This window comes from Manis javanica, unplaced genomic scaffold (assembly GCF_040802235.1).
Source record: "Manis javanica isolate MJ-LG unplaced genomic scaffold, MJ_LKY HiC_scaffold_25, whole genome shotgun sequence".
NCBI classification, from domain to species: domain Eukaryota; kingdom Metazoa; phylum Chordata; class Mammalia; order Pholidota; family Manidae; genus Manis; species Manis javanica.
In genome coordinates this window covers 30047-56292 of record NW_027332171.1, presented here as the reverse complement: position 1 = coordinate 56292, position 26246 = coordinate 30047, and the positions used below count along the sequence as shown (strand labels likewise).

General features: G+C 51.2%; 1 protein-coding gene across 6 annotated transcripts in view; it reads left to right on the top strand.

Annotated features, from left to right (window-relative positions):
- The window catches only part of CD6 (CD6 molecule), a 38809-nt gene that overhangs the window by 7842 nt on the left and 4721 nt on the right, over window positions 1-26246 (top strand). For 4 of the 6 annotated variants that reach the window (XM_036995757.2, XM_036995755.2, XM_036995754.2 and 1 more), the window contains exons 2-8: window positions 18136-18207; window positions 19154-19504; window positions 20188-20499; window positions 21217-21519; window positions 22709-22774; window positions 24933-25073; window positions 25554-25652. In XM_036995757.2, the coding sequence (XP_036851652.2) occupies window positions 18136-18207; window positions 19154-19504; window positions 20188-20499; window positions 21217-21519; window positions 22709-22774; window positions 24933-25073; window positions 25554-25652 (1344 nt within the window). The remainder of the gene's footprint in view (window positions 1-18135; window positions 18208-19153; window positions 19505-20187; window positions 20500-21216; window positions 21520-22708; window positions 22775-24932; window positions 25074-25553; window positions 25653-26246) is intronic. The other 2 variants (XM_036995758.2, XM_036995759.2) reach the window with 2 other exon arrangements.

Genomic DNA, 26246 nt, shown 5'->3' with positions numbered 1-26246 from the left:
AAGAGCGTTTCAGACAGAAGGATCCATTTGAGCAGAAGCCTGGTGGTGGGACAAGCAAGGTGAAAGCCCGGGAGGGACTGGCGTTGGGGAGTCACTGACCAGTCAGCCCTGCTGGGCCCACCGGGCACGTTGGGTGGGTGGGGCTGCAGGTCCCGGAAGAGCTGAGATTCAGGCCCTGTTCTTTGCCCTGACTCATCCTCATGAAAATGCAAGTGCAGGGACTGGCCCTCAGACGGTGCACACACAGTCACAAGGATAATGGTCTCCTTCGCAGCACTTTGTAAATTCACAAATCTGCTTTCTCTCTTCATTGCAGCCCTAGGAAGTTTAAGTTATTAAATCCACTTTGCTCATTAAGTGACTGAGGCCAAGAGAGATCAAGTGACTTTTCCTAGATCACAGTGCTAACAGATGAACAGCTAGTAGATGTTTAGCTCGACATTAGGACCCTAAATCCATGCTCTACCCCAGCCCTGGGAAAATGGGTCAGGTTTGGGTGACAGACCCCATCTACCTCAAGATGTCTGCAGGAAAGTTGCCCTGTTCTCTGGGGACTCACCCACCATCAGTTGGGTTGTCATGGAACCTGGATGGAAAAAACCTTGAAGGTAGTTGTAGGTCAGAAGCCATTTCCTGGCCAAGTAGCTGCTCTGAGCCTCAGTTTCCCCAGCAACCTCCCGAGCCCAGGGCCAGGATGAGGCTCTATTAGTGATGGCTCTGGAGCGCTTGGGGAAACAAAGGGCTCCATGGCCTCAACTGCTCCTGGGCCCGAGGCTGGGGCAGGAGCTCGTGGGACAGCAGAGGGAAGCCCCAGTTTCCACCCTCCGTTTTGTAGACTCCTGCCTGCCTTCTGCCTGAACTGGCAGCTGGGGGAGCCTCCAAGAGGCCAGCCTGGCAGCGAGGCTGGGCTGAGGGGCTCAGGAGGAAGCTGTGGGGCCCCTGGGAGATGCTGGACTCAGGTCCCCTAATGACAGAATGATTCCCTGCTTTCTCCTGCAACTGGGCGGGGGGTGCCCCCAGGTCTCCACTGTGTGTTGGGGGTGGCAGGGCACATTAGAAGTTCTAGTCTCTAAGTTTCTGGGCTTTCCCTGACCCTGATCTGGGCTGGGCTCTCCGAGCAGTGCCGACAGATGCCCAGAAAGGCTGTGCATGGGGCTGGGGGCCAGGACTGTGTGAGGACACAGGCTGTGTGTATAAGGAGATGCCTCAGAGCTGGGAGCTTCTCCAGGTGTCTTGGGGTCCCATCTGAGCACCCCACTTCCAATCTGGAAGTCACATACTGAGTCCAGGGAGGACACAAAGGTGAAGTCACTGTGTCCCCATGGCTATGCATAGAGCCAGCCAAGCACAGCTCTGTCCATTTCACCGAAGTGCAAACTGGTACTCAGAGAGCTTGAGCCACACAGCTGGTTACGGACAGAGTCGGGCGGGACCAGAGTGACTTTTTGCACGCCAGCCCAGCCCCACCGACTGCCTCTTTCCACATGGGGCTTGGGGAAAGGATTTTCTCTACACGTCAGTATCATTTTTTGCTGGGGTGTTCTCTCCCAGGAGGGGCGCCTGGGGGCAAGGCCGGGGAGGAGGTCCATCCTGCTTTGTGAGACTGGCCTTCCTGAGCTAAACACACTGGCCCAATGAACCATGCTCCTTGGAGAAATGTGCTGCCCTCCCCAGACAGGATTCTAGAAATACCACGACAGTATCTGAGCTGGAAGGAACCCCGGCAAGTCATAGATTCCTGCGTTAGAGGAGGAAACCAAGGTGCAGGTGCAGGGTGATGCACCCAAGGTTACAGGCCCAGACGCAGGTCTGCAGGCCCTGCGTGGGGCCTCTTCCCACACTGCCCAGAGGGCAGGGCATGGGCCCTGGGCAAGCCAGCTGCATCACCCCCCAACCTCGATGGGGAGCTGGCAGGGAGGGCTGTGGTCCACTGTGATCTGAGGTATGCACAGGTGACCCTGGTTGGGCTCTGAGATGTCAGCCTGCTGAGGGCAGGAGCTGGCTTCCCTGTGCCACCCCAGTGACTGCCCGTCCCCAGCCTCTGCCTTCCTTCTGGTGTTTTGTTTTGTTTTTAACATTTTATTTCCACATAATTTCAACCTTACTGAGAAGTTTCAAGTTCCATATGCTCTGCACTCAGATTCCCCAACTGTTAAAATTTTACCACAATTGCTTTAGCATTTTCTCTTTTTTCTTATGTATTACTTTTTCCCTGAACCATTTGAGAGTAGGTTGTAAATACAATTTCCCTTTCTCCTAAATAAGTCAATGTGTTTTTTTAAAGAAATAAAGACATTCTCTTACATAAACACAGCACACTTATCAAAATCAGGTAATTAACACTGATATGATACTATTAGACCATCTATAACCCTTTTCCAGATTTTGCCAATTGTCCCAATAACATCTTTTAGGGCAAAAGAAAATTCCATGTAATGTGCTGCATTTTGTTCTTGTCCTTTATTTTCCTTTAATCCAGAATAATTTCTTGATCTTCTTTCCGTTTCATGACATTAATCTTTTTGAAGAATACAGGCCGGTTATCTTGCATCATGTCCCTGATCTGAGTTTGTCTGATGATTCCCCATGGTTATGGTGCCTCTTTGGGCAAGAATGCCATGGAGTGATGGTGTGTCCACCTCCAGGCATCAAATCCAGAGAAGCAGGCGCGTGACGTCAGCTTGTCCCGTCTTGGTGGGCTGAGTTTGACCGCTTGGCTGAGGTGATGCCTGCTAGGTAAAGTGACTTTTGCTCCTTTGTTTTTAATATGTATTTTGTGGGAAGATCCTTTGAGAATAGGTATTTTGTTCCCCCTCTGGTTGAAACATTATTGATAATTTTGGCCTGAATCAGTTTTTATGAGGACAGATTCTGCATGGTGACATTGCAACTCCATCGTCCCTTGTACATGCAGAATTGCCCGCTCAGCTTTCTTGGCTGGCTCAGGGGGTGGGAGCCAGTTGGTTTGGTGCTTTGAAGGCTGGGGCTGATGACAGCAAGATGTGAGCCCCTCAGATGCAGCCTCTGATGGCCACCATCTTGCCTCGCCTCAGATTTGGAGTCCGGCTCGGCGTCTTTGTGCTGCCAGGACTGGCTGTCTTTCCACCTGCAGTTTTTTGCCATTTGTTTATTGAACTTCTATCATGTGTGTCATGTGTTGGGGACTGTTTTCAGCCACTGAGTGAATGGGACAAAGCCCCACACTTCAAGGAGCTTATATTCTCATGGAGAAAATAGACAAATGAGTAAATACCCTTGGACGATAGCATCGTATCTCAGAGGAATTGTGCAACAAGGGAAGTAGAGCAAAGTAAGGAGCCTGAGAAAGACTGGGACGGGGATCCAGATGAGGCCTCTGAGGGCGTCTGCGCAGAGGTGTGATTGATGGGAGGGGCTGGGGACGCCAGGACATTCCAGGCAGAGGGCACAAAGGCCAGCCTGAGGCAGGAGTGTGGGTGACCTACTAGAGGAGATTGCAGAGGGCTGGGGAGAGAGGAGGAGAGAGAGGTGGGGGGCTTGGCAGGTGTCAGGGAAGCAGACCATTCAAGGGTGTGGAATTAATCCAAAGGAGATGAGAAATCATGGGCCGTTTTAAGTGTAAACGGATGTGATCTGACTTGCCTTTACGTATATACAATTATTTAACAGATTCTTTTTACAACCAACTCCATTTATGAGCCTCGGTAAGTTTATTTAAACCTAGCAGTCTTCTATTGCTGTCATATATCTCAAACCAATGTTATTTCAATAAATAAAATATATCAAATAAGCAAATAAAACACTGAAAACAAAAGTGGTGTTAAGTAGCCTACTATCCCAGCTTGAGTCAGCTCCCCCTTGCAAAAAATGTTAGGTGTTAAAGGCCCAGTAGCGTCACAAGATTTTATAACCCCAAAGACGGGAGAACTGGAAAAGGGCGGATTTGCTTACTGTGGGGTTCAGTCCTATGTGATCTCTAACCTTGAACTGCCTGCTTTGGGAAACCGTGTGCTGACAGGTGGAAGGCCCGGGTGGGTGGAGGCAGCGGGGACTTTGGGGGCTGTGTTGTGAGGTTGGGGGAGTACAGTCTGGCCAGGAACCTCCAGTCAGAAGCAGTGAGAGGTGAGACGGTCCCCCTCCGGCAGTCAGACCCCAATTGGCCCTACTCACCCATTTTACCATGGAGAAACTGAGGCCCCCAAAAGGGGCAGGTACTTACCCAAGGTCATAACAATGGCTGGTCCCAGTTCTACCAGCTCTCATTGTCACTCCCACCCTATTCCAGCCAAAAATTCAGACACAATGTAAACATTAGTCATCCTTATTGTAAAAACGTTATAAAACCACATTAAAAGAAGTCTCACCCAGCACCCTCACCGAGCACAGCCACTCACTCTTGAAGGAGGGAGCTTGCAAGTCTGTGGAGCATCCCAGGTATTCAGCCTCATCAGAGTGAAGGTGGGTGTGCTGATGGCCACGTGCTAGGCTTGGCCAACATTCGTCAGGGTGGCTGTGGGGACATGGGCACTAGGGGCCAACACCAGCATTTGATTCCAGGCTTCACCACTTCTTTGAGGAAAAATGGGTCTAACCCGAATGCCAGCCCCTCAGATTCTTGTTCTAGGCAGACTCCCAGCCCTCTCTGAAGATCCTAGCACATCTGTGCAGCCTATCTCAGCTCCAGCCTTGTCAGCATAGCTGCAAGACTCAGTCCCGCAAAGCAATTGCGGGTTTACTGGCTGCAGACCTGGAAGTGAAGGAGGGGCACATCCGTCTAACTTGGGGGCTCCCCTCCCCCTCCCGCCCAGAATTCCCCAGAAGCTCCTGCGGGCTCTCCCCAGCACCTGCTGCACCCTGGAGGCAAGCTTTGTTGCAGGATTTTGTGTGACTCAGTTTCCTAGGGCTACATAATAAAGTACCATAAACTGATGTGTGAACAAACAGCATGAGAGTTATCATCTCACAGTTCTGGAAACTACAAGTTCAAGACCAAGGTGTCCGCAGGATTGTTTCCCCGGAGGCTATGAGGGAGCATCTATTCTAGGCCTCTCCCCTACCTTCTGGTGGTTTGCTGGCAAACTTTGGTGTTCTTTGGCTTCTGCGCGTGTCACCCGATCTCCACCTTCAGCCTCATGTGGCATTCGTCCTCTGTACATGCATCTGCACCCAAACGTCTGCTTCTCATGAGGACACCAGTTCTGTTGGATTAGGGCCCACCCGAATGACCTCATTTTAACTTGATCACCTCTGCAAAGATCTTATCTCCTTATAAGGTCACATCCTGAAGTCCTGGGAGCTAGAACTTCAGCATATCTTTATTGGTGGGACACAATTCAATCCGTAGCAGTGTGTGTGTGTGCATGTGCGTGTGCGTTGGAGACTCAGGAGTGGGATTTCTGGGTCATGACTATGGAAATGTTTTCTAAAGTAGTGGTACCAATTTTGCTTGCCCTCAGCAATGTACCAAGTGCCTGATGATACCCATTCTCATCCTCAGGATTATCACACTTCTTAATCTATTGGGTGTGAAATAGTATCTCCCCACCTCCCCACCCATGGCCCTGTTTGCATTTCTGTGATCACTGTGGAGCTGAATACTTTTCAGGTCAATGGGTCCTGCATGTTTCCCCTTCTGTGAAGGGCCTGCTCTGCTCTCATGCCCATTTTCTCTGGCTTGCCTTTTCCGTATTGATTTATAGAAGAGATTCTTTTCTGATGAGGATTTCCTTGAAGGAAGGCGAGGAGAAAGAAAGAGAAAAGGGAAGTTAGGGTAACTCTTCTGGCCTTAAATGTTGAGAACTGATCCACACAGCTGCTCCTTCAGGGGAAGTCCAGAAACCATTTCAGGTCCTTGGTGTCCCTGGAGTCTTAGGGGGCCAGGTGAAACTTAGGATCTAGAATGTTTTAAAAAGAGACACGGTGCATATCTTGCATGTTATGTAATGTTTCAGAGGGGCCTGATCAGCCACTGGTATGATTTATCCTAACAGGTCTGTAGCAAAATGTATGATTTCTCACAACACATGGAATAAATAAAGATGATGAACAGCCATGCATCTGTTCAGCTCAGGTCTTGCCACCAGCAGAGCTCTCAAAATACTGCCAGTTTGGAGGTATCTGGGGCTTCAGAGCTGTAGTGAGGGATCGTACAAGAATGTTCCCAGATATTCCTTAAAAAGTTTTTGTTGAAATATAGATGATTAAAAACATGATGATGTTGGTTTCAGATGAACAACAAAATGATCCATCAATTGTTTATGGTACCAAAGCCTCACCATAAGTGTAGTTACTATGTCACCATAAATATATTGCAATATTATTAGCTCTTTTGCCTGTGCTGTACTTCCATCCCTGTGACCAAATTATTTAATAAATTGAAGTTTGTAACTGTAAAAAAAAAAGAAAGAAAGAATGTTGCCAGAATGGCTACCAAGAGTCAGGCCCTGTGGTGCTGATTTTCTCTAGTCATCTGATAGCCCCAGGAGTTGGTATTAACATCACCAATATGTGGGCAAAGATAACTGAGGCTCAGAGAGGTTAAGGAATCCAGATCCTGGTTTTAGGAAGAAGAGATGAGATTCGACCTCACATTAGCCTGATTCCAAAGTCCACACATTTCCAGCTCTGTGGTGCTGCCCCAAACCCTATGGGGGTAGCTTCTTGTCTTCTGTGCCCCCCAGGACTCTGGAGCTTGGAAACAAAGTCACCGGCCAGAGGCATGGATTGGGAGGGAGGGATGTGGCTAGGAGTAAGCAGGCGCGTGGTCAGTTGGCTAAGCCAAACCCTCACCCCAAAGGAGTGCATACTGGTAGCCAGAGCCTGGGACACCCGCCCTAAATCCCTCCCAAATTTGCCAAAGGCCCATTATACTTGGGCACTGACCAAACATTAAACTGGTCGTTACTTGCCCCATTTGGAAGGCCTATAGGAGACACCGTGGGGACAGGCACTGACCAGAGATCTTAGCCATCAGGGCACTCAGGGGCAGAGGAAGCTGCAGTGTCTTCCCAGCACTTAAATCAGGGCTCAAGCACCGTTGCAAAGAAGGAGGCAAGCCTGTGGTGCCAGGCAACTGGCAGGGAGCAAGGGGCCACACCAGGAGAGCGGCAGGTCACTGCCCTACACGACCTCTGCCCAGCCCACTCACCCCCTGGAAAGGTGCAAGTTAGACCTCCCGGGCTGTCTGGCAAAGCCTTGGGTACCATCGTCTGTCCATCCCTTTCTCATCCCTCAGAATTCCTACTTACTTCTAAGACCCCTCCCAGCTGTCCCCTGCTCTTTGGAGTCAAAGTTACGTCCTCCCACCTCTACTTCTAAAGCGCTTGGTTCTGAGCCCTGGAAGAGCATTTCTACTTGGTCATCATCAACTATGAGTACATTTGTGTCCTCCACCACGGCCTGGCGCCTGGCCCAGAGCCTGGCCAAGAGGGGGGAGTGAATGAGGAGGGAAGGGAGGGAGGCAGGGAGGAAGGCAGGCAGGAGGGGCACCTCCCTGTGGCAGGGGTCAGATAGGCGGGCTGTGAAAGGCCCTCAAGCCGCTGAGAGGCACCCTAGTCGGGACTCGTGGAGTATGGGGTGGCTGTGAGCGCCTGAAGTTGAATTCTGGCCCCCCTCCTAGTGACTGTGGCCTTGGGCAAGTCATGTCATCCCTCCAAGCTTCAGTTTTCTGATCTGGAGAACTGACACTTCACGGGGCCCTGATGAAGATTAGTAAGAGAGCGTGTGCCGTGTGTGTAAAGCAGGGGCCCACCCTAGGCTTTCAGATGTTACCTCCCCTCCAGAGAACCCAAATGTATCTACTGAACTTGAACTCATAGGCCCAGTTGGCCATGTGGCCGTTGGCCCCTGCCAGCCCCCAGCTGCTGATGACACAAGATGGCTGTGGACAGTCAGGCTGAGCCTTCCCAGCTTCCCCTGTGAACCTGAATTTGTTTAAGGAGAAGAGGTGGGTTGGTGGGTGGTGGGTGGGAGGGGACCCTCAAAGCACGAGGCTGATGGGCACAAGCTTGAGCCTGGGCAGGCGTGGCTGCTCTGAGCCAGGGCGGGTCCCTGTCTCCCAGGAGACATCCTGGTACCTGCCTGAAGTCCCACCTGCTCGGGAGGGGCTGCGTTTCCTCCATAGGAGAGATGCTGATGCCTACTGATAGCTTGGGGACACCTGACCTTGAGGGGACCCTTCTTTCATGGGGGCTTTAGACCACCTCAGAAAGATGCCAGCATGGGGGAGTTCTCATGCTATGCCCACACTCAAGCTGCATTCACCCCCAGACTGCTGCTCCAGAAGTTCTTGGGGACTTGACCAGAGCCCAAAGCTGGTGGGTGGGGACAGGCTCCCTGGAAAATCCTGTGCGGCCCAGCAGTTTCAGCTTCCACTGAAATCCAGAAACCCAGCCCTTCCCTCTGCACAGAGGGCCAAGCACTGGGGGATTTTATTCTTGTATTTCACATACTTGAGTCTCTATCTTAATACGTGAGGCCCTGTCCTGCCTCCCGGTCTCGGCTCACACAATACCCCGACCCAGAATGCCCCTCTGCCTCCTCCCTTGTCAAAGCTGCCTGACACGGTGGAAAGACTGAATTGGGGCACACTCTTGGATTTGAATTTTGGGTCTGTCAACTCAGAGCTCTGTGACCTCGGACTAGTAACTTGATTTCTCTGAGCCTTTTTGTTAGTAAAATGGGTTTCATAACGGCACTTCCTCACAGGGTTGTCAGGAGGGCTCTGCACACCAATGAATGTGAAGCGCTCAGCCCAAAGGGACCCCTCAGTAAATGTGGTTCTGCTCCCCCGCCCCAGTGAAATGCTCCTTGACCTTTAAGGCCAGACCCAAAGGTCACCTCCCCTGCAATAACTTCCTGGACTCTCCCATCTTTGGGTCCTTCAAGCACGTCCTTCACACCTCTGCACCTACCACAGAGAGATGGGATTCAAGTCAGCTCTTGACACCTGGGCCTTGTGGCTGGACGCTGGCTGAGAGTAGACCTGGGGGGCTCCCTCCCCTCCACCTTCCTGGGAGCAGAGCCCAGAGCAGGCCTGGCCATGGGCACGACTCAGGAAATGCTGGTGAAGGTGAGTTACAGAGACTTCCATTAATAATAATAGTAAGCAGGATTTGTTGGGCATTTACTATGTGCCCTGAGGTGTTTATCAGGTGAAAATTAAGGGAGCCCAGGAAACCCTCTGTCTGGGTTCAAATCCTGTTTTGTCTCTTAGAGCCCTGTTGTTCTGGAAAGTTCCCTTACCTCTTGGATCCTAAATTTCCCCACCTGTAATATGAGGATCATAATAATACCTACTTCTGGGCATCGTGAAAGAGATTAAATAATTTAAAATGATTTAAAAACCCTTATTTCTTACCCATTATAAATGCACAAGAATCATTGGCAGTGGGCATTGGTATGATTCAAACAGTTTACAAAGGTTTTTCACATATGCTCTCATTTTTAAAATTGTTTTCTTTATTTTTATCACAGACTTACATATAGCACAAATGTAATTTAGAAAACACAAAAAAGCAAAGAAAAAACTTACCAGGAATTCTACCTTCAAAGGTAACTATGGCTACTGTCCTACTATAGAATCTTCCAGATAATTTGTTAGTGAGAAATATTACAAACACACAGAAACGCACTGAGAGTATTTTAACAAGCTCATGCACCCCCACGACCCAGATTTAAGAAATATTTACATTTCTGCCACATTTGGCAAAATGATCTAATTTTAATAAGAAAGAAAACCGTACAGACTCTGCTGAAATACTTCCTAGCCCTCCTTCCCCAGAGCACTCACACTCCAAAATGTGGTGTGTATACCCTTCTCTTCTATGTTTTTATACTTTTATTACACAAAAATGTATCAACACCCAATATGGTATTGGTACATGTGTTATACTTTTATATAAATAGCATCATACTGGACATACTGTTCTACAACCAATTTTTCTCACTGGCTGTATGATGTTTTCAGTATCTATCCAACTGAATAGATATGATCTAGTTCATTCTTTTTAACTAAATAATTCAATCTATAAATATAACATGGTATTTTTAATTATTTCTTGCCAATGGACTTTTAGATTACTTCTAGTTTTCAACTACTACAAACAGGGCTGCAGCGAAAATCCCAGTATATGGCTGTGTGTGAAAATACCAGAGAATTTTTTTCTGGGATATATACATAAAGGCATAGGTCTGGGGTCAAAGTATGAGCATCTTCAACTTTATGAAGTATCACTGGCCATTTTTCCATGCATTTCATTTATAAGGAGATGATCGTCCTGTATATTTTGCTTGTAATCTGCTCTTTCTACCTCCTGTACATATGTGCATATATACATCTATGGTGCATATATATCTGCATGCGTTGATTCAGTAAGATCTTTGTGGGTACCCAGTGTGGGCCAGGTGTTGGGTTTTTCTTATTATCTCACTTCAGTGCTGTGAGGTGAGGGAGGCAAGTGTGGCATGTGAAGAGATTTGCCCAACAGCCCCAAAGTAAGGGGGGAAGCTGGGTTTCCAATGCAGGCATGCCTGATTTCAATCCAGTGCCCTTTCTGCTGTCCAGATCTGGTAAATGGTTCCTTCCAAACCAGATTTCAGGGTCCCATCCAAGACCCACTCAATCAGAATTCTTGAGGGGGACCTGACATCCACCTCCTGCATTCAGTGGTCCTAATCTTTACGGGGGATCAAGCGGATGGGGCCTGTGAAAGGTTTTCTTGGTGCCACCGTCTTCCTGTTACCTTGGGATTGTTGCTGAGCTGCTTGCGATCCCCTGTGCTTGGTGGTGTCTCCTCTTAGCTCCTGGCAGCTGCAGAGAAGGTGCGCTCTGGCGTGGGCGCCTGAGCAAGCCTTCGGGCCAGGCCCACAGGAGCCTTGGCTTTGGGAGGAACTCCTGTTACCATGACAACTGCGGTCCACGGCTTATCTCCAGGGGCACTGGGCCCCATGTTTGCAGAGCCAGGGCAGGGAGCGGCAAGGTGTGAATGTGCAGCAGCTCTGCTGAGGTTCATAGGAGAGACAGAGGGAAGCAGGAGGAGTGCAGTCTTTGGGGAACTGGAATTGCCCCTCGGCAAAGAAGAGGGCTGAGGGGCCCTCAGAGCCATCCTTAGGCCTGGGAAGGAATGTGTAATTGATGGCCAGCTTCCCTCCTGTGTCTACTCAGGGCCGGATAAGAAAAAGCAGGCCAAAGCCTCAGGATGGGGGATAATAATGACAGCTGCCATATGCCACGTCCTAAGCATTTTTCATACGTTATCCACACACTGCTCAAAGCAATCCTTTATGACCCATGTACTATGCCCAGTGCCAGGCTGGGAAGCCCAAAGTCAAGGTGCCAGGATATCTGGTGTCTGGTGAGGGCCCGCGTCCTCATGTGCAGGCAGCCATCTTTTTGCTGTGTCCTCGGTGTTGGAGAGAGAGAGCTCACATCTCCTGCTTTGTCCCCATCATGGTGTACTGGTGCTCCAGGTAGGTTTCTGGACAAGTTCCTTGCCTCCTTTTGAATAGCTGGGGCCCAAGCCAGGGCCTTGGGAGGCAGACCAGCCAGGGTTCTCACAGCCTTTGTGATCCTTGCCCAGGCCATGAAAGGCTGGCCTGCATAACAAGATTCATGGCGGGCTCCAAACCAGCAGGGCCCACACGTCTCCCGAAGCTTGGGGGAGGGGGGTCCACTGCAGTCCCAGGGGCCTGGTGCCAGTCCTGGAGAGGGCACACCCCACCCCCAACTCTGGCAGTGCCCCAGAGCATCAGCTGGGCTAACCGGGGAGACCACTGCCCCAGAAGTCTGACTAGCTGTAGACCTTGGGGCATGCGTGCCCTGGGCCTCAGTTTTGTATCAGGCCAGTGAGATCATTGGCCTGGGCAAAAATGATAACCACACCTTCATGGTGTCAACAGTTCATAGAACACTTCCTTACAAAAAACTTTCTGAGAAAAGCATTATTAACTCCAGATAATGGAAGACAGAACAAGGCTTAGGTTGTCTAAATGACTGGTTAATAGCTCATCAGAGAGGGGCTGAGGCCCTGTGCCACACTGTCTGAGATGTGAGCCATGTTTGTCGTTTAAAATTTTCTAGTAGCCACATCTTAAAAAGCAAAAAGAAACAGGTGAAGTTAATTAAAAATATTTTTTTTAGTCCAGTATATCCAAAATATAATTTCAACATGCTGTCAATATAAAAAGTTATTGATAAGCTATTTTACATGCTTATTTCTTCCCAGTGCTTCAAGATACAGCGTATACTTTGCATTTAAAGCACATCTCAATTTGGACGCTAATGTTTCATCAGAACTACTTGATTCGTATTTAGATTTTGTAAAATTTACAACTGAAAAGGTAGAGTCACATATTTAAGTTGCTCAAGACATTTTTTTGAAGTTTTTCCAATGACTGGATCGAATATCAGTTTTTAAAGTAAAATTGGAATGAATTAACTTAAGTAAAATGAAAATTTCAGGGCCTCATTTGCCTTTGCAACATTTCAAGTGCTCAATAGCCACATGCGACGAGTGGCTGGATACCATAGTGGACAGTGCAACACCATACAATTCTCCAGTTTGGACAAAAAAGATCTCAAGATTTACATGCATTTATATATATGAGCTCTTCATATATGAGGAATCCACCTCTGTAATGATAGACTGAGGAAGTAGGAAAGATTTCCCATCTGTATAGACAGGATGTTGGATGAAATACACTGTATGGTTAAAAGGGTGGCTTCTAGAGCCAGACTGCCCAGGCTCAAATCTTGCCTCTATTACTGACCAGCTGGGTGACCTTGGGTAATTTACTTAACCTCTCTGTTTCAGTGCTCTCAGTGAAGACACAGGGATGCTAACTGTAACCCCCAGTTGTGAGGATTCACATACAAGCAAAACCCACTGATACCAGTTATCATCTAGGGGGTGGACTGTAAGTGTTCAATAGATGTTGTTTTTCTTTATACATTTTATCTAATTATAATGAAAGGAGGTAAGGACTAGAAGAGATCAGAAAGCTCATCAATGTATTATCTTGCAAGTGAGAAAACAAGTCCAGGGAGTACAGAGGACCCATCCAAGGCCACGTAGCAAGCTCATGATAGAAATCTGCCAGGACTGGCCTCTCCTAGTGCTCAGCCCAGGGTTCCCTCTCCTGTACCCCCAGCAATTCTGACATTGTCAGGAGAAACACTTTGACCCAACAACCACACGAGCTCTTCATTTCTTCCCCAGGAGTAACACAGCACGCTCCCACTTCCTTCTCAGCACATCTGATGGAGCCAGGCACCCTCCAGTGTAGTCGGCGTTTACCCGACCCCTGGTAGGGTGCACTGGGTGTACCTGGGGCGGTGTTCCGGTGAGCCCCGCAGGGACTGGAAGTGTCTCTGCCGGGCTTGCTGTGGCACTGGGCTCACCATTTGTCCTCAGTCACCTTCACTGCATCCTCCCTCAGTATCTTCCTCAGGCCACCCCATCCAGGTGCTTGTCACATTCTGTTTGGGACTGGCTGGAAAAAGCTACCGCCTTCCTGGGCTCCTGTCTTTCTTGGTCCATAAGTTTCCAGGAGGTCCATAACTTTCCATCCACAACTCAAGATGATTTTCTGGGGCTCACAGGATAATTTCAGGTGGTAAATGAGCTTGGCTTTAAAGAACATTGAGCCACATGGCAAGAAAAATAATTATCTTATTTTTGAAGCTCTGTCATTCCTTCTGATCCTGTCAGAGTCCCTATTTGATGAGGATATGTCTTTCAACATTTCTAACATGGCTTTATTTTCAGTCTATTTATTTGAACAATTACCTTCTATTTTAGGCAACAAAGACAAGCCCATTTATGTTTTTTTTTGTTTTTTTTTTTTTTGAGAGGGCATCTCTCATATTTATTGATCAAATGGTTGTTAACAACAATAAAATTCAGTATAGGGGGGTCAACGCTCAATGTACAATCATTAATCCATCTCAAGCCTAATTCTCGTCAGTCTCCAATCTTCTGAAGCATAACGAACAAGTTCTTACATGGTGAACGAATTCTTACAGAGTGAATAAATTCTTACATGGTGAACAGTACAGGGGCAGTCATCACAGAAACTTTCGGTTTTGATCATGCAATATGACCTATAAACAATCAGGTCAAATATGAATATTCGTTTGATTTTTGTACTTGATCTATATGTTGATCCCCCATTTCTCCTACTATTATTATTATTTTTATTTTTAATAAAATGCTGAAGTGGTAGGTAGATGCAAGATAAAGGTAGAAAACATAGTTTAGTGCTGTAAGAAGGCAAATGTGGATGATCAGATGATCAGGTGTGTGCCTATGGACTAAGTATTAATCCAGGCTAGACAAGGGCATCAAGACATCCACGGATGCAGAAGATTTCTCTCAAAGCAGGGGGGGTGAGGTTCTGAGCCTCACCTCTGTTGATCCCCAAATTCTCACCTGATGGCCCCCCTGCGACTGTGCCTGTCTTAGGTTGTTCCTCCCTTGAGGAATCTTACCCGTCTCTGGCTAACCAGTCATCTTCCGGGGCCATACAGGGAAATGTAAAGTTGGTAAGTGAGAGAGAAGCCATATTGTTTGCAAAGGTTAGCTTTTTACTTCTTTGCAGATTTATGCCCTGTGGCTTCTATGCCCAGCACTTGCCTCAAGGTATCTTTACCACCTGGAGGAATTATGATACTCGGTAAATTCGATATGAGGCACGAATTCTATTTAAGGGTTGTAATTAGGAAGGAAGAAGAAAAGCTATAGATGTAGCCCATTTATGTTTTTATATTTCCTTCTTGCATATCTACCTATGTACCTAAATTTACAGAAATGGAATCATATCATACATGACCTTCCAAAGTACAGCTTTTTATCTTTATCTTCCACTGCCTGCTTCCTGTCTTCCTTCCCTAATCTTCCATTAGCATAACTGAACCCCAGGACCAGTTCCATAATTTGCAGAGCCCAGTGCAATATGAAAATTCAGGTCCCCTTGTTAAAAAATTATTAAGAATTTCTTGATGGGGACGGCAGAGCATTCAACCAAGCCCAGGGCCCTCCTAAGTGCAGGGCCCTGGGAATGCATGCCCCCACAAGCTGGTCCTACTCTGTCCTTCCCCTGAAGCCCACCTTTTTAATTCATCCATTTCAGTAATCTGGTGTGTGTTCTTCCATATTTTTCTCTATGCTCATATAATCATACCAATTCATAGGAGGGTTTTTTTGGGGGAGGGCCATCAATTTACAAATGTTGTACCATATTTTCTTCTCCGCATCTTGCTTCCTTACTCAAGATAGCATGAAAATCCCTCCAGCTGGTAGGAGTCCACTTCATTCTTTACAAAAGCTGTCTTAAATGCCACACTATGTATGGACCATAATTCATTCAGCAGTTTCCCCAGCAGATGGGCATTTACTCTGTTTCCAGTTGTTCGCTGTTCAAAAAACTGCGATGAATATTTTTATGTTCGAGTAGCTTAATGCTATAAAGTGAATTCCTGGGAAAGGGTAAAGGTTCCTTTTCAAATAAATTTACTTCAGCAAAAAGAGAATCCAATTTAAAGAACAGTGTGAAGCACAGGGTCAGGCAACAGCAGTGACAATCTCGGAAGCTCTGATGTTGCCCTGGGCCCTCCGTGAACTGAGGCCTGGATGGAGGGAGTTGGGAGGTAATTTCTCCTTTGGTTCCTGCAGCGTGGAAGTCAGAGAACACGACAGCCAGGCTCCCTCCCTGGGACAGGGGACGGGAAAATGCCTGTGACAAGGAAACAAGCCCTAGTCTCAAAACTGCCTTGGCCACCATTGTCCTTAGAGCTGATGGTTCCTGCCCACTCCTTCATCGGTTAGTCAATCAACAAACTCTGTTTAGGGCACCCTGAGGGACACATGGCCGATTCGGCCTTGGGCCCTGCCTGCCTTGGTTTCTGGTCTAGCAGAAAATGTATGTGCCTTTATGCCTGAGAAAGCAGCTTCCCAGACCCAGTGAGAGATGATGCAGAACTGAACAGATATTACAAAACTGAGCCCTCATACACACACAGGGGCACACGCACACCCACACTCATACATACACACAGTCACACACAGTCATACACACATGATCACAACTACACACTCACATGTACTCCACAATCACACATATTAACTGCTCACTGCAGTCAGCATCCCAAATCCCACCCTCAATCCCCAGCCCACATATTGAAAACTACACGGGAGCCCTGGGACCGTTGCTGTGGGAACCGGGATTCAGAGACTCTAACCTGTGGGCACCTGAATTCTTGCTCCGAATATTGCATTAGACGTGGAGTTTGTGCTCTGAATTCTCTCATTTCCCCTTCAGGGGGTCAGGCTGGGCAGCCAGCCAGGGAGTAGGTGAGGGCAGGCAATTAAAGGCCTGATTACTTTCTGTCTGAGTGATGGAGTGGCCCTGATGCATGCTGAAGGAGAGCAGTGCCTGCAAGGGTGTGTGTGTGTGCGTGTGTGGGTGCATGTGCATGTATGCACGTGTGTACATGCGCACCCATCTGGGTGTGAGTCCGTGGGATTTTCTCAGGTGAGGCTGAGAATGTGTAGCAGCACACCTGAGTCCACAGGCCCTGTACCTGTTAGGCCAAGCCAGGATTGGCTGTGGGAACAAGTACATTCCCAAACCTTCAAGGCTTAACACAATAAAGATTCACTTCTTACACGATATTTGAGTTGGGTCAACATCTGCCTCTATCTTGTAGCTGCGTCTGGAACCCAGGGCCTCTAATACCACCACAACAGAGAAGACAGAGATGGAGCAGGCTCGCTGCCTCCTGCCTGCCTTGGCCCAGCAGCAGGCACATGTCCTTCTGCCTACGCGGCAACTGCCCCAACCTAAGTGCAAGAAAGACCCAGAAATGTAGAGCTCCTTCGTGAGCACAACCATCCCGGCCACAGCCCTCCCTCTGGGCTTCTGCAAACTGGAATATGCCCAGCAAGTGGGCTGATGAGTCCCTGATGCCAGTTCAAATCCTGGCTCTGCCACTGAGTGGCAGAGTGTGTACTGAGTCTTAATTGTGTATAGCTGGGTGGCCTCGGGCCACGTATGAGTCAGAATCCCAACAGCAAACAGGTGGCACACTGAAAATAGGAGAGTTTGAAGGGGGCTTATCACAGGAGGACTATTTACAAAGGGCAATGTAGTAACCAGGAGCTAGGAGCAGTGAGTTCAAGGAGACAAGACCAGGGAGTGGTCGGCGAGACCCAGGAGAGAGTCAAGGAGACGTGGCCATCATGAGAGGAACGATGACCTTCAGGTGAGGGGCACAGCCTGCCAAGGCGTCTAATGGGGACGAGCTTGGGGGACAGATGCTACACTTCTGTCCTGTCTCTGCTGGGGCTCCCCATCAGCTGAGCTGAAAAAAGCCAAAGGGCCCCGAAGATGGTATTCAGTGCAAACAGGCCAGGCTGCCGGGGCCAAGTGCATGGCTGCTTGGGAAGGACAAAGAGACACTATCTGGCACAGGCAATCAATTTCTATTCTTTAGGCCTCCTTTTCCTAATTAGTAAAAAGTGAATGCTAGTATCTACCTCACTGTATCTCTGAGGGAAAATGGAATAACATACACAAAGACCTGGCATATAATTGGCCCTCAGTGACTGTTAGTTTTGCAGGGTCCAAAAGTGCTTGTAGTCCAGTGGTACCCCACCCAGGATGCACCAATCACCCTCAAGTCTGGTTTGAATTTCTCAAACCTAATTTCCAAACAAAAATGTTTTTCCTAATGTTAACTCCCATTTCTGAGCTGCTCTGTCAATGCCTGTTTTACAGGTATTGTCTCTTTTTAGCTTTACAGTACTTTCCTAAGCGTTATGGCCAACAAAATGGGACTCTGGCTGAGAGAGGTCAGTAACCCTCCAAGGTCACTCAGCCAGTAAGTGGGTGTGGCCCTAAAGCGGTCATTCCTCTCTGCTCTGCTCTGATTTCAAAGGAGGTGTGCATAATTAAAAGAAAGGGAAATTCATCCTTAGAGCTTGAGAATTGTCCACCCTGAAAGGGTGCAAATGTGCCCAAGGTCTGGGACCAGGCCTTTCCCAAGTCCCCATAGAGCCACGGCAGGCTCCCAAAAGTGCCCCTCACTCCTCAAGGCAACTCTGTGACCGCCCTACCTGAGCTCACTCACCTACCACGGCTGTTGCTGATTAATTTCAGGTCACCCGTCTCCAGCCCCACCTGGCCAGCCCAACACCAGCAGCAGTGCGGGGAGCCAGCCCCTGGAGCCAGGTGAGGAAACAATCTTTCTGCATCCACAGTCAACCTTCTGAGGCCGAACAGGTGGTGCCTTGGGGTGACGGGAAAGGAAATGGACCTTCACGGTACTGGGGGTGGGGGGATGGGGGGCAGGGAGCCCTTCTTCCTAACCCAGTGCCTGAAGCCTCAGCATCACTTCTACTCTGAGATCTTAGATCTGCCACCTTTGAAAGACCATTGACAAAGTGTAACATACATGTGGTCAGGTGGTCAGGGAGCATTTGGAGGGGATTTGTTGAGAACAAGCTAAAGAATACTTGGTGAGGGTGGGGGGGGTCACCAGGTGGATCCTTGATTAACTCAACAGGTCTGTTAAGGACATACTCTGTGCACAGCTATGTGCTGATGCACTGGGGGTGTAATCCTGGGCAAAGATGGGCAGGTGGTTCCCCAAGAAGGGGCTCTGGGGAAGGGAGAACCGCCGTCTACTGAAGCAGCCCATCACCAACCCCAGGTCTGTCCTCCAGGGTCCCAGGGTCAAGGGGGCAGCCTGCACGGTCGTACCGTCAGAACAGCAGAGGGGCCTGGGAGGGAAGCATGCACCCACAGCGCCAGGAAGGACCTCTGACCCCAGAACTCTGCCCTCTTTCACACAAGGGTGCGAGACATGGGCGAGAGAGGAGGGCTTGTGGGAAGGGGACGACTCATTCTCTGTCACCCCGGACCTAAGGCATCCTAACCTCTGGAGTCACCCTCGGCTCCCCCTTCTCCTAACTCTAGGGAGAACCAGAGGGTTAGGCCTCAAAGGGGGTTTAGGGAGGACCCCGCCAGTCCCCTGTGTAGACTACAAGGCGGAAGCCCCGAGTCCGGGAGGGTTCTCTCCAAGGTCACTCAGCAGGCCCGGCCCACCCCCAACCCCATCCCTGGGCTTGGCAGCGTCCGAGTCGGTCCAGACTCAGCTCGCACCTGCCGCTTCCAGGGGAGCAGCTCGGGGTCCGCCTGGTGAACGGAAGCAGCCTCTGCAGCGGGACGGTGGAGGTCCGGCTCGGGCAGTCCTGGGAGCCCGCGTGCGGGGCGCTCTGGGATGGCCGCGCAGCCGAAGCCGTGTGCCTTGCGCTGGGCTGCGGCGGGGCGGGGCCGGCCGGCCATCGTGCGCCGCCGACCGCGGAGCTGCCGCCCGGCCCAGGCGCGGGGAACGCCAGCGGAGCCGCGAACTCCACACAGGCCCTGGCTCCCGCCGTCCAGTGCACCGGCGCCGAGTGGCGGCTCTGCGAGGTGGTGGAGCACGCGTGCAGCAGCAACTGGAGGCCGGTCGAGCTCACCTGCGCAGGTAGGGCGCTCTGCTCCGCGCGCACCACCTGGGCCCCCGCCGCCCCAGCCCCCAGGCCTTCAGCCACTGCCCCGCACACCTGGTCCCCAGCCCTGGCCACGAGACCCAAGCCTCGCCCTAAGGACTTCCACCTCCACCCACCCCAACGCAAACACGGCTGGTTTCCACGCCGGACGGAGGACGGATGCACTGCATCCTGTCCAGTTCTGAGCGTTTCCTCAGATCTACCTCCAGATCTCCAGTTCGCCGGCTTGGTCCCCAACCCGACCCAGTGGGTCCCCAGTCCTAACTGGGTCTCTAGCCCTTATTTACCAGTTCCGCCCCCTAGCTTTGGACCTCTCTCTCGGTCCTAATCGCCATGTACCTAAATATGCTGGGCTCCCAGTGTCCCTTGCCTCTGCTCCCCAACCCCCAAACCTGCTCTCCAGGCCCCAGGTCTCCACCAGGTCTCTAGCCCCACCCACTAGTCTGCAGCCTTGAGGGGATCCCCTGCCCCAGGATCCCCCACTTCTGCTCCATCGGGTCTCCAGCCCTAACAGGGCTCCCCAGTCCTGCCCACTGGGTTGCCAGCCCATCTCACTGGGCCCACAGCCCCACCCACAACCATCCCGCCCGATCCCGGCCTGCCCCCCATCCTCACCCTCACCCGCTCATCCCCAAACCCCTTGGCCTCCCACTCCCAGAGAACCGCGCCCTGCGGCTGGTGGATGGAGGCAGCCCATGCGCCGGCCGCGTGGAGATGCTGGAGCACGGCCAGTGGGGTTCAGTGTGTGACGACACGTGGGACCTGGAGGATGCCCACGTGGTGTGCCGGCAACTGAGCTGCGGCTGGGCCATCCAGGCCCTGCCAGGATTGCACTTCGCTCCGGGCCAAGGACCCATCCACCGGGACCAGGTGAACTGCTCCGGCGCCGAGGCCTACCTGTGGGACTGCCCGGGGCTGCCGAGTGACCGCTTCTGTGGCCACAAGGAGGACGCCGGCGTGGTGTGTTCAGGTCAGTGGGCGGTCATCCCCCGACACTTGCTGTAGGCCTGCTGGACGACCTGGAGCTGGTGCAGGAGGGGTCGTCCCTTCCCCCGGGCGCAGCCCCGGAGGGAAAATGAGACCCAGACGAAGGTGATCCAGAGGAGAGTGGTAAATGCTCTAAGCAAGGAAGCCGGGAGGCACTTAGAGGCAGCTAGCAATCCGGAACTGGCGAGATGAGGCTGCCCACCTCCTGGAGCAGGTGACACTAGAGATGAGGCTCCTCCTGGGTGGGAGGTGTCCCCTGGTTCAGGGCAGCAAGGGAAAGGGAGCCCCTGAGGAGGCTGTAGCACCAGATGAGGCCAGGATGTTCCCGTCTACCCAGTGCTTCCTTTAATGCACACGGGAATGCAGGTGGGGGGATCTTGTTAACAGATTCTGATTCAGAATGGGTCGGGGCCGGGGCTTGAGAGTCTGCATTTCAAACAAGATTCCAGGCAATAGTGACACAGCTGGCCCATGGACCACACCAAGTAACCTGGATGCAGGGAATCACAGCAGGGTCAGCCAACGCAGACTGGACAGGTGCTGGGGGGATTGGGGGCGGGGGTGCAGTTTCTGAATGGGGAGTACACAAGAGCCGGAGGCCAGTGGGCTGTGGGTGTTTGCATCTGTGGGTATGGTCTGGCGGGGCCTTCAGCCCAAAGGATCCCTATCTGAGCTCTGACCTCCCACTCCTCTCCCACAGAGCACCAGTCCTGGCGCCTGACTGGCGGCGCCGACCACTGCGAGGGGCAGGTGGAGGTGCACTTCCGCGGGGTCTGGAATACTGTGTGCGACAGTGAGTGGTACAACTCGGAGGCCTCGGTGCTCTGCCGGACCTTGGGCTGTGGGACGGTGGCCGCAATACCCAAGGGGCTGCCTCACTCCCTGTCGGGCAGAATGTACTACTCATGCATGGGAGGGGAACCCACCCTCTCCAACTGCTCCTGGCGGTTCAACAACTCCAACCTCTGCAGCCAGTCGCTGGCAGCCAGGGTCCTCTGCTCAGGTATCACGCCCCCATCCAACCCCCACCCAGTCCACTCCCCACCTGAATCCACAGCCTAAGGTCTTGCCACCCAGGGACCACAGCATGGACTAGATCAGGAATGACCCTGACATTGGAGGGACTGTTGCCCTTACCACCCAGGCAGACAGGGCTAATTAATCAGGACAACCTTTTCCACAGATCCTCAACTTAGCCCCAGAATCATGCACCGAATATTTATTAAGGCACAGTAATTTTATGTTAAGCAGTGGTCTCTGTTGACTGGAATTGGCTCAGGAGATGAAACCTACTTGCCATCCAGGGGCTGATGATCCAGTAACAGTGATACTGGGAGACTGGTAATAATATCAGCGACAGTGCCTGGAGCCCTTATTTTGTGCCAGGCATTGCCAAGCACTTATATACCTTATTTCTTCAGCAAAGCCTTACAGCCACTCTGTGACTTGCATTCTACTGTGTTTCACCAAATCCAAGATGGCCTTGGTGTGTCCCACCATAATTATTTTATGTGCCATAAAGGACAAAAATGCGGCCAAAAGAAACTCTTGACCTGTCATCAATTTTAATGATTGATGCCATCTCCCTGGTTTCAGAGGTGTTAAAATGTGAAAAAGCGAAAATTTCAGACCCCAGAAAACATGGTTAATAGCGTCTCTGTGGAGTTCAGAGCACCAGCTGTGGGTTCCAGCTCTGCCAGTAACCAGCTGGGAGGCTTCCATGTCATGAATATGTGGGTGCTGATACTAGCCCTTTACAGGGTAGCCAGGAAACCAGGCAATATCCAAGGGAGCTTGTAAGCTCCATCCCTTACCTGTCAATGGTTAGGATAATGACTGTAATGTATCAGTTTCCCATCTTCTGAGGCTGATGGGGAGAACAACCCAAGACTGAACAGCAAAGGGATTTGTGGTCTGTAGCAGATGATACAGAAGAAAGGCCCCTTCTTTGATTGGCCCCTTATACTAACTAAAGAAACTTCCAGCATTTGACCTATGAGATCTTCCTTATTGCCGGGGATGGGGAAGTGGTGGGAAAGGCAGTTTTCCTTGGCCATGTGCCCCCTCCCCCATAGGACCACATCCCCAGTTCCAGGTTCCTTGTCTGTCTTGTTCAGTTTCTAGGCCAAGGCCCGGCACACAGTAGGTGCTTGGTAATTTGTGTTGACTGAATGAGTGGTGCTTTCTGACAGGCTCCCGGAGTTTGCTCAATCTGTCTGCTTCTGACGTCCCTGCAAGTGTTCAGCTGGTCACTGTAGGTGAGTGTCACTGGGTACACAGTTTCTCAGAGGGGTGGGATCATGCACGCATGTGTGTGACTGCCGGAGAGAAGTCTGACATTTTGTTCCCTATCCCCCACCTCCAGATGATGGACTTGCCTCCCCGGGGTTCTCTGGGTGTTTCACACTCCCCTCTCCTCCCAGCCCGGCCATGTCAGCACCACAGCTCCCTGAACCCTGATACTTCATGGACAGGAGTCCCCTCCCCACTCTCCTGTGAGCTCCTGTAGGGCAGGGGGACAGAGCTGGAGAACCAGAGCTTCTCTGCCCCTGGGCCCAGGTGGTGAGGATGCCGAGGGTAACCGGCAGTGTGTTTGGAGTGTCCTGGGACCTGGCCCAGAGGTTTATGTCAGCATTTCCCACCCTCTGAACCTCCAGCAGCCCTACAGGGGAGGTCTCACAATCCTTACACGGAGGAAGAAGCTTGAGCTCAGAGGGTGCAGTGATGGCCAGCCAGGGTTGGCCAGAATTTGTGTCCAGGACTCTGAACTGCAGATCTGTGCTTGGTCTATCTGCCAGCAGTGGGTAGCTTGGCTGACTTCAGGGCAGATTCCTGGGGCTCAAATCCCAGCTGCACCTCTTGTTAGCTGCATGGTGCTAGGCAGTTCTTAACCTCTCTGAGCCTTGGACCAGACTATAAAATGGAGGTAATAATCATAGTACATCTCTCCAGTGAATTCACTGGAGGCCAGTTGTGGTGTCCAGTGAATTAATTTTCATGTGGCACTTAGAACAGGGCTTAAGCACCATCTGGGCATCGGCTGTCCTTACAATTACTTAGTCCAGGCATGGAGCCCCTTAGCAACCCTAGGAGATGCATGGCATGGGCCCAGATTCATGGGCTGTCCACCTTCCCCTGCCTCCTGGATCCCTGTCACCCTCTCTCAGACCTCAGAGAGGGTGGACTGGGGCTTGGGGAGGGAGTGGAGGGACACCAAGTCCTGCCAGAGCGCCTGGCAGTGGATGAGAGCACAGAGAAGGAAGGAAGTGCTGGGGACCACGCAGGCTGTCGGCTGACCTCCTGCCAGGACCCACACACACCTGGCCTCACACTCTCTCTGAGGTCAGTGCGGAGAACCATGCTGCCTTCAGGGGAGCAAAGAGAGACCCAGCTGCCAAGGACCCCACTCTGGCCTTGGAGTGCAGCTGAGCCCCGCCCTGGGCCCATTCACTGGTCTGCCCTAAGCCCTGCAAGCCCAGCCCCTCCTTTGCACCTGCTTCCTGCTGCCAAACCCAGTTCCCACCCAGGCCCAAGCTGGAAGAGAGAAAATGAGGACAGGGAGCGAGTGACTTCCTGTGGGGAGCAGACATTGCCCCCAGCCTGGGGGTCAGGCTGACCTCACCGCACCAGCCCCCGTGATGCTGTCGCTAGCCCCACCCAGCCCTGGGCCTGCACACCCCAGGCCTTATGCACTGAGCAGGCAGTGGCCCCCGCACCAGGGCCCTGAGCACCCAACATCCACCATATTGCAGCTTCAGTTTGTTCTCATTCTAGTGCTTTCGTTCTTGCGAGCAGGATGGGGCTGAGAGGGAGGCGAAGCAGAGAGGCGCCAGGGCTGCTGAGCTGGGAGGTGGCACTTGATGCCCTCATCCTCACCCTTGCACTCAGGCAGTACAGGTCTGGCAGGAAGGGTGCCTCCCAGGCACAGAAGAGGCATGCAGCTCTCCCGATGGTCAGCTGGCTGCCAGGGGAAGCTCCGAGTCACCTTCTCTGGGAAGCCAACTTGGTCTTCCCCACAGAGACTGGGGGCCCTTCGTGGGGCCTCACACTGTCCTTATGCCATCACACCGAATTGGACTGAGTCAACCTGTCTGTCTCCCCACTAGACAGAGATGCTCAAGGCTTGGATGCTGTTGTCATTTTGTATCCCAGAGTGCCTGGCACACAGCGGGTGCTTCATAATTGTTGAGCAGAGACAGATCCTTGTGGGCTGGTGGTCAACAGAAAGTTTCATTCAGTCAATTATTCATTCATTACTGTATACCAGGCACCTGAGAGCAGATGGGAAAATTCAAAAAGAAGGGAGGAGGAGGACAGGTCCAGAAGGGAAGCGGGCCAGCCACAGAGAGGATGGAGAGGCAAGGAGAAGTCTATGTCCATTTCTCTTCCTCCCTGATTCGGGGCTCTTGCTTCTAGAATCTTCTATGCCAGTGAAAACAGAAGACTGGAAATCCCGGGAGCTCATGCTCCTCATCCTCTGCATCACTCTGGGAGTTCTCCTCCTCGGCTCACTCATCTCCATGTCCATCATCCTCTTGAGAGCTAAAGGAAAATACGGTAGGTGTGGAGTTCTGGGAGCCCCAGGAAAGGCCCAGGATGGAAAGAAGCAGGCCTGAGTTGTGGCCCTCGCAGGGGGACGGGGGCCTTCGAGGACCCCAGCAGGAGGGACAGTGATCCAGCAATGGCCACCCAGCCCTGACCCCAGGGATCACCTGCTGATGGGAAGGATTTTCCCACCATGCTCAGCAGAAGTGATCCACAGGAGTGCCAGACTATGTGTGTGCGGGTGTGTGTGTTTGAGGGTGGGCGAGGAGGTTGGTGCTGGGCAGTTTTTAACCTCTCTGAGCCTCGGACCAGACTATAAAATGGAGGTAATAATCATAGTACCTCTCTCCAGTGAATTCACTGGAGGCCAGTTGTGGTGTCCAGTGAATTAATTTTCATGTGGCACTTAGAACAGGGCTTGATGAAAACAGAACCAGGTAGACTGGGAGAGGACAAACAACGAGTTGTAGAACCTCTGCCTCCCTCCCTCAGCCATCCCTGTTACGGTGAACCACCAGCACCCACCCACGACCACCCCAGCAGGGATCAATAGCTATCAAGATGTCCCCATCACCATCCCCAAAGAAGAAGGTAGGATCCCACCTGCTTGGGGCTGGGGCGGGCCTGGGAGGACAGGAAGTACTTTCTGGAGGGTCAGTACTGTTTAGGTCAAAGCAGTGTCCCAGCTGAGACCTGGGGCAGCCCCTGGTGGCTGTGGGAACCTGAATTTGTCAAATCTCAATCTTACCGGGCAGCTGACCTCCCAGTGCTGCCATTCTAGGGCTCCAGGCTTTCAAGTTCTGGACCGATACAGGCCCAGACATTCAACCTGGGTTCTCAAGGGAAAATCCCACTCTGCTAATTGGCTGGTAGGTTTGTGATACTATCACCTCTCTCCAAGGTCTGCTCAGTCAGCCTCCCTGCAGAGCACTGGAAGATTTTCTTGGAACGTAATCTAATTTAGTATTTTCTGAATGAAAAGAAATGGGGTCAGTCACCCACCTCTTAGGACATACGGATTTATCCATCTTGAAAATCTTGTAAAGGAGTGGAGTTTAATCACACTGCATTATGAACATATTAAATCACCTTTAGTTGAAAGTGTTCAATGACGAAATGAATTTAAAACTCCGTGAAATATTATAAAGATTCCCTGCACACAGCATCCATGTATTTGAGAAGAGA